Genomic DNA, 13,514 nt, shown 5'->3' with positions numbered 1-13,514 from the left:
GTGTCCATGGTGGTGCTCGGAGTGGAGGTGGGGTTAACCCCAAGTATCGCATCCAGCTCTTTGTAGAATCGGCAGGTCGCGGGGGGAGCACCCGAGCGGCCGTTTGCGTCACGGGCTTTGCGGTAGGCACTCCGCAGCTTCTTCACTTTAATCCTGCACTGCAGGGCATCCCGGTCATGGCCCCTTTCCATCATGTCCTTTGATACCTTCCCAAAGGTATCGTAATTCCTATGGCTGGAGCGCAGCTGGGACTGTATAGCTTCCTCCCCCCAAACACTGACGAGGTCCAGCAACTCGCCATTGCTCCATGTTGGGGCTCACTTGGCGTGTGGAGGCATGGTCACCTGGAAAGATTTGCTGATAGCACTCCACACCATGCCGGGCTGAGCAAACAGGAAGGGGATTTTTAAAATTCCCGGGGAATGTAAAGGGTGGGTCACATGGTTGGTTACCTGAGGCCAGGGCAGTAGAGTTTGAACTGATGACCAGAGTGGCTTGAACAGGCATTGTGGGATACTGCCGAATAATTCTGGAGCATATTGGGCGGCCACACTGGTGCCGCAGCGCTGCAGCGGCAGCGCAATACTCGCTATTCCTCTCGGAGAGGTGGAGTACATGCAGCGCTGCAACCACGGAGATACAGCGCTGCAAATGCCTTGCCAGTGTGGACGGGGAGTGAGTTACAGCGCTGGGGGAGCCTTTACAGCGCTGTAACTCGCAAGTGTAGCCAAGGCCTTAGTCTCTGTGAGGGGTATTGCAATAGGTCCAGGAGTGAAAATAAGTCCCTCAAAGCTGCCATCTCCAGCTCTAAAACCAAGATGAGCTCTAGTTTATGCCTACCTGGATGGCATTTCTGGTCTTCTAAATTTCTCTTGTCTGATTATGTGGCAAATAGGGCATACACATTTCATCACCTAGTACAAGGCAGTCAGGCAACTCGGATGCCAGCATCACCTCTGGTTGCATCCTCTCGCTTTTATATCACATTGAGAAGTTTGCCAGCTTTCCATCAGGGTAGGAGTTGTAACAATTATTGCAAATGATTATAAGTAGGGCCCTACCAAATTCACGTCCATTTTGGTCAATTTCATAGTAGTAGGATTTTAAAAATGGTAAATTTCATGATTTCAGCTATTTAAACCTGAAATTTCACAGTGTTGTAATTGTAGGGGTCCTGACCCAAAAAGGAGTTGGGAGGGGGGTTTGCAAGGTTATTGTAGGGGGCGTTGCGGTATTGCTACCCTTACTTTTGCACTGCTGCCTACAGAGTTGGGCCCTCAGTCAGCAGCCGCCACTCTCTGACCGCCCAGCTCTGAAGGCAGCAGCGCAGAAGTAGGGATGGCATGGTATGGTGTTGCCACCCTTACTTCTCTGCTGCTGCTGGCAGGGCGCTGCCTTCAGAGCTGGGCACCCGGCCAACAGCCGCTGCTCTCCGGCCGCCCAGTTCTGAAGGCAGTGCAGAAGTAAGGGTGGCAGTACATGACCCTCCTAAAATAACTTTGTGACTCCCCCTACAACTCCCTTTTGGGTCAGGACCCCCAGTTTGAGAAACGCTGGTCTCCCTTGTGAAATCTGTATAGTGTAGGGTAAAAGCACACAAAAGACCAGATTTCACAGGGGGAGACCAGATTTCACGGTCCATGACGAGTTTTTCATAGCCGTGAAATAGGTAGGGCCCTAATTATAGGCAGAGCTGGTAGCACCATCGTTAGTTAAGGTTGCTTGACACTTCCCATTGTAAGAGCCTGTTTTTAGCTGCTTATAACTTTCCCAAACTTTAACTGTGTTTGGGCTGAAAATTTCCATTCTGGGCATCTGCCTCAGGCCTCATCTGTTTCCAAGAACAAGGTTAAGGAAAAATATATATATTTTTTCTGTATTAAAAAATATTCTTCTGTTTTGTTGTGACGCTAGAGAGACTCCATGCTGTGGAGCAGGGATTTGAAATTCAGCAGGGGGTCATCGTGCTGTTAAGGGTGTGCCTTTTGCCATCTGCCCAAATTATAAACCACTGAAAAATCTTCAAAAACAACAAGGAGTCTGGTGGCACCTTAAAGACTAACAGATTTATTTGGGCATAAGCTTTCGTGGGTAAAAACCTCACTTCTCCGAAGAAGTGAGGTTTTTACCCACGAAAGCTTATGCCCAAATAAATCTGTTAGTCTTTAAGGTGCCACCAGACTCCTTGTTGTTTTTGTAGATACAGACTAACACGGCTACCCCCTGATACTTGAAAAATCTTTGTTTGCACATACTCAGTAGAGGCTTGTTGGAGTTTGTCAGCTACATTCTGTGAAGATTCCATTCGCACTGAACATGCGCCAGTCCAAGGCTGGAGGAACTGAGCAGGACTTTCCCTGCAATTGCTTCTCTTGGCTGCTACAGCTCACAGTGGCATTGGATACAGGAAGGGAGAGCAGGGAGATTGGCTCCTGTGCTCTGAATGCGACCCCTGCTGGTGCCCAGGCAACAAGGAGGGAGAAGGAGCCTGAATGGAGTACAGAGCCGCAAGAGCCTGTCTTGTGGGGTGGGGCCAATGGAAGGAATAGGTTAGGAAAAGGAGCTTCATAGGAGACTGGGACTGGAAGATGGAGACAAGAGGTGAGGGGGAAACTAAGACTGGCTGGGCAAGGAGACTGGGAGTAGGAGCTGGTGGGGGGTGGGGAACATGGGCAGGCAGATGGGTGAGAGACTGGGAGCTTATGTGTTGGGAAGGGGAGGACTGAGAGTAGATAAGGAGCTGTGGGGAAGAGACCGGGACTGGCTGGGCAAGATGACCTGGCCTGGGACCAGGAAAGAAGAGAGACTAAGAAGAGACAAGATGCCTGGGCTAAGGTAGAGAGAGAGACAGTGCTGATACAGGGACAGGCTGGAGGGGATATGGGCAAAAGGGGTCAGGTCTGGGGGGAATGGGGCAGAAGGGTCTGTGCCCACTAGAGCACACTCCACTACAGAACTTGGAATGGAACCATAGATTTCCTGAGTCTCACCATTCCTCTGCTGTCAGCAAACATTTGTGAAATGCACTGGTAGAGTGTGCATCTAATCTCCCTCTAGTGCTGGACCTGGTCCACGTAGCAGATGACAACCTACTAGTGCTGTCAGGTACTCCAGTCAAGGAGCAGATGCCTGTGCTCTGGATCTCAAATTCCAACCCTGCTGATGGCTGATTATGTATCAGATTGGAAATAACTGACCGGTAATTTATTCCCACCCTGGCACTACAGCGTCTCAAATTTCTTGGTCCATTGCGATAGCAAAAATTCAAATGGTGCTTATACCCTGTAAGTGACACAGGGGAATGGGTGGTGTTTTTAGTTGAATGATTCCTGTTAGTCGGGCCCCTGGCTATCTTTGCTCACTGTCTGAAACTTGATAGTCACATCTCTTTGCTTTCAGTTTTAGTCATGGGAGTGGGGAATGATTCTAGCTCTCTCTCTCTCCAGGTTTTTACTGGTGCCTCTTGCAGTTTCAGGGTTAACTGCACCTGTGACCTACCACCTGGTCTTCCTCGAGGGCACCCTCTTAAGCTTTCCGGCTCCCAGCGTCACCTCTCTCAGTCAGAGGCCCCTGTCTCTTTCCCTCCAGACCAGGGGTTTCACAGTCCCTCTGCTCCTCACCGTGGTTTCCTCAGCAGGTTTGACAGGGTCCCATCCAGCCCTGTGGTTAACCTCTCTCCAGGGGCTAGAACAGGGTACAGCAGTTACCAACCAACCTTCACACAGCAAACTGCTTTTCTTCTTAGGGTAAACGCTTTACAGAGAAAACATCTAAAAACAATAAAATGACTTACACTCATGCTAAAAGCTTACTAGGGATCACCCCTCTCCAACTTAGAGCTTTGGTAGGTGTCGGTCTTTTCAAACCCCACAAATGGGTTTGCCCACTTGGTTACAAGTCCATGTCAGTTTTTAGATCAGGAACAAGATCCCTCACTGGACAGTTCAGCTGTTTAATTTTAATATAGCTTGGGCCTTATGGGAACAGGCAATCAATTTGACAGCTTCCCCTGGCTACTAATCTAAAATGGATCCATCAGTGCCACAGGCACTGTTATGTCTGTGGGTGGCTGTGAGCTTGTTTTGTGAGAGTGCCAGCCTTGTGTGCTTTCCCTCTACATTTCCCTATTTGATTTCCGTTGTACACTGCCTTCATTCAACCAAATTCTGTCCCCGGATATACCAGTGCAAAGGGAATTGAAGGCAAAGGGAATCACTGCTTTCCCCTTCTGAATGCTTATCATTTAAACAGCACCGTTGTCATATAAAGTAGGAGTAAAACTGCCTACAGTGAGTCAGGTTTTCACTTGAAAACTAGAGCCAGTGAGGATGTTCTAAATGAGAGCAGAATTGGGTCTTTCATGTGTTCTTGCAGCCCTGTGTATTCTGCTCCAGCCTGTGAGCTGGCACATCAGTGGGATATGTACAGTGGGACAGTTGTGTGCCTCCTCCACTCCCTGCACTAATGGTTGATGGGGGACACTGTTCACATGGATACACCTGTTGCTACCGCACCAAGAAACAAGCCACCTGAATTCTGACCTATCAGTTAGTGAGTTGCACACTGTATGGGTCACTACTGATTGCAGAATCTCGGTTTTGATTCACCCTCTGTGTGGATGTAAATTGACTCCTCTAAACCAGATTTACACCCATCTTGCACTACAGGCACAGAGGACCTGATCCTTTATACCACAGGAAACCTACTGAAGTTACTCTTTTTATTTTTTACACTGGTGTGTAAAAAGTGAGAGGAAAGTGATCATCAGCTTACATAAGAATGGCCATACTGGGTTAGATAGTCCATTGAGACACCTATTCACTTACCTTTTCTGGGTGGATGGAGAGAAGGGAGGACAAATGAAAGGAGCACACGGGCAGAATGCTGCTGGGTTAGTGATCTGATACACATGGAGCAGGCTGGGCTGTGATTTTGGGGGTACCAGAGGTGAATGTATTGCATGTGCTATGTGATTCTCCATGGGCCACGGTGCTCCAGCCCGAAAATGCCTGCGAAATCCACAGCTAAGGAAAGAGTGTATCAGTCAGTGGCTGAATGGATAGAATGAGAATATTAGTAGACAGATGGCTAGTGTTATGTGTTGGATAGAGGGAAGGATGTAGTGAACAGAGTAGATGGATAGAAAGGATAAGGAGGTGTGGATAGAAGGATTGTTAGGAGAACAGATAAGTAGAGAATGCAGAGTAGTGGATAATGGGAGGGTGAATGGGGAAGAGAGAACTGGAGAAGAAGTTGGACAGATAAAATAAGTGAATAAACGGTGGGGAGGGAACAATGAATAGAAGGGAAAGCCATCTGGAGAGAGCTGGTGGGTGGAGGATGGAGTGGGAGGGTGAATGGCTGCCTATAGAGTATGGGATTGCGAGGATTTAGGGCTTGTCTACACTTACAGTGCTGCAACTCCACCGCTGTAATGGTTCAGTGAAGACACTGCCTTCTGTAGTAAATCCTCCCTGAGAGGCAGTAGCTAGGTTGATGGGAGAATTCTTCTATCAACCTAGTGCTGTCTGCATGGGGACTTAGGTCAGCTTAACTACGTTGCTCAGGGGTGTGGATTTTTCCACCCGTGAGAGATGTAGCTATGCCAATATAACTTTTCAGTGTAGACCAACCCTCAGAGATTGCCTACCCAAGAACTAAAACCGAAGAAATGAAACCAGTCCTAGTTCACCCTTTTCCTTAGTCTGGCGCTAGGCTGTGTGTGGGCACTCTGATTTCAGATGGAGATTGACCTATTTCAATTTAGCTTCAATTTGTAAAAATAATAATAAAATAAAAATAAAACTATAAGTTTAGAATATCCTATTATGAGGCAATTCTTAGAAATAAAGTAACATTTTTCAGGTAAACTTCCCCTCAACTATTGCCCAAACTAGAGCTGGGCAAAAACTTTTTTAGCAAATAGTAAATTCACAGAAAAGTGCATTTTGGGGGGCACCAAACTATTTGAGTTCATGTCCAATTCCGCAAATAGTTTTAAACAAAAAAATCCTGAAAACAAAAATTTTGGAAGTGTCAAAATGAACCATTTGGTTTGGAATTGACACTTTGTTTCCAAATATTGTTTCATATTGATGTTCAAAATTGCATTTGACCCATTTTCAGTTTTTCGTTTTGTTGAGAACCCCCCTCCAAAATCAGTTATGGTTCTAAGTGACTCAGTTTTTTCCAGATGTAGTCCAAACAAGCTAACAAGACAGGCTCGCAGCTCAGACAGAGGAGGAATATGAGGGCCAGCTAGTCTTGGGAGACCTCTTCTCCACTGCACTAGTCACCTGGTGGTCTGGAGGCAGGCATGGTCCTCACCTTCCTCCTGCCTCTGTCTCCTCAGGTGTTCTCCATTGTTGTCTTCGGCTCCATTGTGAATGAAGGTTACCTGAACAGCCCCACTGAGGTGGAGGAGCATTGTATCTTCAACCGCAACCATAACGCCTGCAACTATGGCATCACCGTGGGCGTCCTCGCCTTCCTCAGCTGCCTTCTCTACCTGGCTCTGGACGTCTATTTCCCACAGATCAGCAGCGTCAAGGACCGCAAGAAGGCAGTGCTCTCGGACATCGGAGTCTCTGGTGAGCTTCCTGGCTGGTTGGCATAGAACCCCTTTCCTCAGGGAGCTGAGCTGAGGGAAGGAACCTGTCTTATTTCATAAGCCAGCTGGCCAGACATCCCTGGAACAGGAGCTCTTTGACTGGTCTCCTTCCTTGTCCCCCCTCACCTTGTCCTCTTTTCCTCTTTGTCCTCCAACCTTCTGCCCCCTTCTTACGCCCACTCCTCTTTTTTCCTCTTCTCCTCTTCCTGTCTCTTCTTTCCTTCTCCTTCCTCCTCTTGTCCCCTAGCCTCTCCTTCCGCTTAACTCATCATCTTTTCCCCCCACCCTCCTCTCATCCTCTTCCTCTTTGCCCTGTCTCTCTTTAACCTCTCTCTGGCCTCTGCTGCTGCCTTATGATTTGATGATGGGATAATGACACCACAGACAACTCAAGCATTCCTCACACAATGTGGGAGATGTGAGCATATGTACAAATTGCATTCCTGTGATTAAAAATGGCATGCCTTAAAAATGACCTGCAAAGGAAAGAAACATCTGGTTTATGCCCCTTTATTTTAATTCTGTATGGTGCATAAAAACAGCCTGAAAGGATACCTTTTTGCCCTTATTTTTTCCTTTAGAAATATCAAGTCTCATTTTCCCTGGTTTTTGCTGGAGGTCTCCTTGGAAGACCAGAAAACTGGGGTAGGATCTTGCTAGGCCCTTATTTGAAGGAGTAGAGGGTGACACATCTTGTAACTGAGGTTTTTCTTTCCAATGCCGGGTGTTTGAATCAAATGAGAACCCACCCCATCCCCCGCAAAAAACCCACAGAATTTTAAATAGTCTGACTATAAATTCCCTTTAAGTCACTTTTGTACTGTGCATGTTCTGAGGCATTACAGGCCCCTGCCCAGCTCCTGGCACCCAGGGCTGTTCTAACTTACATTCTGCTTCCCATGGTCCCTAGTTTGTTGGAACTGCAGAGCAGCACCTGTGTGCCTGGTACTTCAGCTGGAGGCTTCAGTGAGTGATGGGTGTCACAGGGAAAGTTGTTTTCTTTCATTCCATGTCTCATCATCTTCTGCACCAAGTTCCCTCATCTCTCTTTCAAAGTTTTCCTGTCCTCTACTCCCTCATTCATCTGTCCTTGTCTCCTCTGACGTCCCCCCACACGCTCTCCTTCATGCTGACATTTCGCTCCTCACTATTCCCTTTGGCTCATTCCCTCCCAACTTCATCCCTTCTTTCACAGCCCCAAGACACCCGGAACAGCTTCCCAAGAATGTGCACTGAGACAGTTCCCTCTTGCCCTTAAAATAAAATACACAATCACTTGTTCTGCAAAGCCTTCCCAACATGACATCCACCCCCGTTCTGCAGACCTGATTCTGAACTCCCATCAGCTCACGTCAGGAGTATCTCCACTGACACCAATGGAGTTACCCCACTGGAAAACGGTTGCGCAAAGAGGATCAGGCCCAATGTCTGTTCACTCTCCTGTACCTCTTTTGGCCTTTAAGTGTGCAAGCCCTTCAGGGGTCTTTTTGCTTGTTTAGCAAACGTTGCGCGTTGTCTAGCCAGGGCACAGCGATAGTGCTATATAAATAACAGTGAGATGCAGAGAAGCGGAAGGGAGTGTGTTAGAGAAACTGAGTGCAGTACAGCAGAACAAACATCCTGCCTGTTTCTCCCAAGGTATCTGGTCGTACCTCAGAAAGGGGGTAAATGCATCAATTTCTGTTCTCTCCAGGAACTCCAGGCCAGCCCCTTTCCCACGCCCTGATGCTCTGATCTGGATCATCCACACTCCTTTCTCCCCTTAGAACTCTGATCCTGCTCATTTATCATCCCTCCCCAAGGGAGCTGTGATCCAGGGGGTTTCTTCCATCAAAATGCTGCTGCTCTCTTGCTCTCTTTACTCATTCTCCAGTCCCTCGAGCAGGAACACTGTTATTCTGTGTATTACCAGTGTGTATGGCCCATCTTTTGGAAGAGATGTAAAACGGAGGGCCTGTCTGTCATCATATAGCTGTATTATAGATCCCATGGCACTTTTTATAAAGGCATTAGCCCTGGTGTCCTGCCCAAATTCCAATCACTCTGTAATTTCAGTCTGGCTGCCTACAATTCCTTTGCAGCTTGTTCTGGAGAAACTGCTCTTCACTTGTCCTTCCAGGACCATATTGTGTAGCGTAACTGGTTCAGAAGGGCTGCAGGGCCTCATTTGGGAGGCCCCGCAGAACTCACTCACGTGAATCATGTGACCCTCCAAGCTCATGCTGATAAAACCTTGGTACCACACCATACCTTACATGTATTCTCTGCAGCTGCACACCCCAGAGTGACTGCTCTGCCCTCAATTACAGCCATGCCGCTCCGCTGAGTTTAGTGGGACTGCGCAATCAGAATTTGGCCTACTCTGTAAAACACTTGGGGGTCTTGCAGGATAGAAATTGCTGGAGAAACTTAATGTATTTACTGTTTACCCCTACCCTACCCCTCTCTCTCTATCTTGTTTTAATGCTGTCCTTTCCCAGCCTTTTGGGCATTCCTCTGGTTTGTTGGCTTCTGCTTCCTGGCCAACCAGTGGCAAGTTTCAAAGCATGAGAACAACCCGCTGAATGAGGGGGCAGATGCAGCCCGAGCAGCCATCACCTTCTCTTTCTTCTCCATCTTCACCTGGGTGAGTAAAGCAGCCGGGACCCTGATTAGGGCCCTTGGATCAGGGCTCCCCTGCATAGCGGTTCCCACCCCACTTAGGGTTAGCTCAGCCCTCTGTAGATGGAAGGTCCCCTGGCTAGAGCTGACTCCTTCTGCATTTCCAATGGAACAGAAGCTGAAGTGGCTTCTGGGAGAGGACCAGTAGAAGAAATGGAGGATGATCCAGTGGGTAGGGCATTAGCCTAGGACTCAGGAGAGCTGGGTTCAAGTCCCTGTTCTGCCACAGACTTTCTGTGTGACTTTGGGAAAGCCACTTAACCTCCCTGTGCCTCAGCTCCCCGTCTGTAAAGTGGAGATAATAGCCCTGCCCTACCTCACCGAGGTGTGAGGATAAATAGAGCGGAGACTCTGAGGTGCTCAGATACTGTAGCAATGGGGACTGTATAAGTACCATACAAAGAGTCTGCTTCTCTTTCCAGGATGTGTTGCTAGCATTACTGACATCAGGAGGGGCTTCAGCAGCTGTGTTGGGGGAGGGGATGGTTGTTAACATCCTGTAGCACACCATATGGTCTTCCCCCTCTCTGTATCTGGTTTGCCCCCATACTGGGATCCCTAGTTCATTCATTTGGTAGGAAGAAAATGGTAGAATTTGTTTGGACCGTTCCCAGAGCTTCCTTTCCCTTCCCTTTTTATCCCCCAACCCGCACCAGGGAGTTTCTCTACTTGTCCAGATTTTGGGGCTCCATTTCAATGTAACCTATTGGGTTTTTTCCATACACAAACAGCCTCCTTGTACTTTCAGTCTTTTATTTCAAATAGAGAGATGGAACAAAACAAGAAAGAACATAAGTAAAGTCTGCACAAGAGAGCACAGTGTGTCTGTCTTTTGCAAGATACTGTGTCACCCCCCCGCACAAAATAGCAGCCAACACACTCCTAGGAATGAAAATGTGTGGTACGCAGATGATAAGATCATGCCAGTGGCATAGCTGCCATCCCACTCAACCAGAATCTGCTCTTCTCACTCGATGTTTCTCTGTAGTTCTAGTGCAGATGGGGCTGTCAGTGGAGGTGGGAAATCAGGGGCTGGAAGAGCTGTGGAGGCAGCATCTTCACCCCCTGAGAGATGCGGCAAAGGAGAGCAACACCTGCTACATCCTCCCAAACTTTGTCTGGGTGTGTCCGCACTGGAGTGGGAGGTGTAGTTTCCAGCTCAGGCAGACATACCCATGCTAGTTTTGATCAAGCTAGGGTGTTAAAAATAGAAGTGTTGCCATGGCAGGATGGGTTAGCCACTTGAGTAAGTACCTAGGATCCAGGGCAGGGTCATACTCAGAGAGCTAGTCCATCCCACTGCCAGCACCATGACTGCTACATGGCTATTTTTAGCACCCAAGCTCAATCAAAGCTAGCGCCTGTACATCCGCTGGAGCTGGAAATGATGCCTCCAGCTCCAGTGCAGACGTACCCAATGAGTGGCACTGCAGGGCTCTCCCCACGGACCAGGGTTCCTCAGCCACAGGAAGAGAGGGCCATGAAATGAAAGGCCTGAGGAGGAAGGTGTGGGTCCAGCTCCTCTCCCTGTTTGGCTGGAGGAAGGGGAGTCTAATGGTGTCTCTTGGGGTTTTTATTTCAGTCGCGTGACTTTGGTTGTCTCCCTCATTGACTCTTCTCCTTATCCCCTCCCCCTCTCTCCTCACAGGGCCTCCTGACATTTCTGGCTTTCCGGAGATTCAGACACATTAGCTTTCAGGAAGAATACAACACTCTCTTCCCTAGCTCCCCCGCACCGCTGCCCTAGGGCCATTCCCCAGGGGGGCGCTTAGCGCCATTCCCCCAGGGCCTTGGCAGGGAAGGGGTGTGCATAGGGGAGGAGGTGGTCGGAGTGCAGATGATTCCAACTCCCAGGATCGGGGTGGGGGATAGGGGCTGAGAATACAGATGCACGTTGCCATGTCGGTGCAGCTGACGTGGTGGGGAGAGAGAGAAGCGATGTGCCTTGGAACTGGGATGGGACATTAATTGTCCTTTGGGGAGTTGGAAGGAAGTGACCCACCTCTCCTCCTCCACTTTCCCACACCTGACTAACGCTGAATAACACCTGTATCCCTTTCTATTGGAATCTGCTCAGTCTTAATATTTTAGCCAGGCAGGGCTCCCCTCACCACAATCCCTACTTCCCATCTCCACTTCCTCTCACTCCTCTGCCCCTTTCACTCACTACGCTGGGATGGTCCCTGGGTGGCTGGACCATTCAAACATGTCTGGGACGCTGCGGGAATGCAGCCCTCTGGTCCCTGACCCTCAATAAGCCCCAGCGCCAATGACCTTATCACACCAAAGAGCATTCCAAAAGCAATGTCAGAGGCAGGGAGCAGGAACAAGGCTGGACCTATTCTAACCGCTCTCCCGGAGGGAAGGCATCTGCTTCCCCTCTCCTCTTCTCCCCTCCCCAGCAAGGCCTGTGATTTTTTTTCTTGGCAGCGTAGTGGGTCGCTCAGTGGATGACTGGCAGTGAAAGGGTTAATGGGAACAGCCACTGCCTCACGTCCATCTCCTCCCTCTGGCGGGTCAGTCTGGAGCCCCAGTGGGGTCTAAGGTGAAATGGGTCACAGATCCAGCCCAAAGGAGTGAGACCTCTGAGGTGGACGTAAAGCAGATCACCTGGCTGGGGAGGGGACGTTATACATGTATATCTGCAGGCCGTCTATGCCTGCACAATTTGAACCCTGTCGCTGGGCAGGATGGACCCAGCATGCCCCAGCGACTGCTGTGGGCCTGGGCAAAGCAAGTGCAAGCAGCGGGTGGCACACTAGCGCACTCTCTCTCTTGTCCTGGGCTCACGCTCTCCATGGGGCACACTAAGTCTTCTTGCACTTGGGTGTGTTTAACCAGTGATTTCCAGTCATGCCTTGTGCACTAATCCTTAACCACTACTAACTCGGCTTTTGTTTGTCTCTCCTCCTTGGCGTGTTTCCTTCCCTTTCTCCTGCCTTGTTCTCTCTCTGCTTCCTGTCTCCCCTTGTCCTCCCTTAAAGGTGGGCCAGGCGTTTCTGGCGTACCAGCGCTACCGGATTGGTGCCGACTCGGCCCTCTTCTCCCAGGACTACACGGACCCAAGCCAGGACTCCGGCCTGCCTTACGCCCCCTACACGAACGAGGACGATGCCACAGACACGGTGGGGACGTACCAGCAGCCCCCTCCGGTAGACGCTTTTGATGCTGAGACGCAGGGGTACCAAACGCAGAACTACTGAGCTACGCTGGTGTCCCTTCCCGTGCCCCTCCCCTTCGCCCCCTTCCCTCTGCCGGCGGGAGGCCGCGGCACAAAACAGACAGGTGTGTCCCAGCGCAACAGGTGGCCCTTGGCCATGCTCCAGCCTTCTGGGCCATTTGTTTTTATTTATTGGTGGGTTTTTTTAAGAAAAAAAAATCCCTAACTGCTCCTCCCTCCTTCTGAATTGTCCACCAGACACAAACTGTGTATTCCCAAGTCTGTCCCTGTCTCGGCAAAAGCTCCCCTGGCAACCTGGGAGTGAGCAGCAGCTTTGGGCAAGAATCCAGCTCAGTCTTTTGGTGGGCAGGGGAGGGTGACAAGGACACCAGCGCAGGAAGCAAAGGCCTAAGAGGTGGAGATAACAGGGGGACCGCTCAAGCGGCTCTGGCGGGCGGGGAGAAAAGGTGGCACCTACAGTGTTGGAGCGGATGCGTGTGTGTCTGTGTGTATGGAAGGGAGAGTTGGAGATGGGGGAGGAGTGTGTGAGGGAGGGAGAGGTCAGAGCAAGCATGCAGGCGTGCAAGGGTGGGGGGTGGGTGGATGTGCAAGCAACGGGGCAGATCACAACCCTTTTGTCCCATGGGGTATTGCCCCCTCAGCAGTACAAGACTGTATGGGAAGTTGGTGGTGGTTTATCTTCAGGGATGTAGGGAGGAGTGGTATTGAGGGTGGGGGGTTGAAAGAGAAAATGGGGTGGGGGTGGAGTTTTGCAGGCACCTTCGAAAACTACAAAGACATTGGTAGATTTTAAACCAAGAGAATAATCAGGACTGGACTGGATGGGCTATGCGATGAGAATCCCTCTTTCCCCAGGCGATTGGATTGGAGGTGTTTCCCCATCCCCATGTAAGCACCCTTCTGAGGTTAACACTGCGTTCCTCTAGGGAGAACCAGAACCAAGCTGCACCCTCAGGGTGGGGAAGATGTCTTGAGAGAAACTCCTGAGAACTCCCTTCGGTCCCCTGCTCCTTCCGCTTAGGGATCACAACTGGCTTAGCACAGGATGAGGAGGAAGACACT

The 13,514-nt window shown here is 49.8% G+C and overlaps 1 protein-coding gene across 1 annotated transcript in view; it reads left to right on the top strand.

Annotated features, from left to right (window-relative positions):
* The window catches only part of SYNGR1 (synaptogyrin 1), a 30,282-nt gene extending 17,808 nt beyond the window's left edge, over positions 1 to 12,474 (top strand). Inside the window, exons 2-4 of the mRNA XM_065402763.1 lie at positions 6,353 to 6,590; positions 9,091 to 9,236; positions 12,256 to 12,474. Of these exons, the coding sequence (XP_065258835.1) occupies positions 6,353 to 6,590; positions 9,091 to 9,236; positions 12,256 to 12,474 (603 nt within the window). The remainder of the gene's footprint in view (positions 1 to 6,352; positions 6,591 to 9,090; positions 9,237 to 12,255) is intronic.
* Positions 12,475 to 13,514: the final 1,040 nt, after the last annotated feature.

Source organism: Emys orbicularis, chromosome 1 (genome assembly GCF_028017835.1).
Source record: "Emys orbicularis isolate rEmyOrb1 chromosome 1, rEmyOrb1.hap1, whole genome shotgun sequence".
Classification (NCBI taxonomy): Eukaryota; Metazoa; Chordata; order Testudines; family Emydidae; genus Emys; species Emys orbicularis.
Note: the sequence above shows the minus strand (reverse complement) of the source record. Positions and strands in the feature narration are given on the sequence as shown.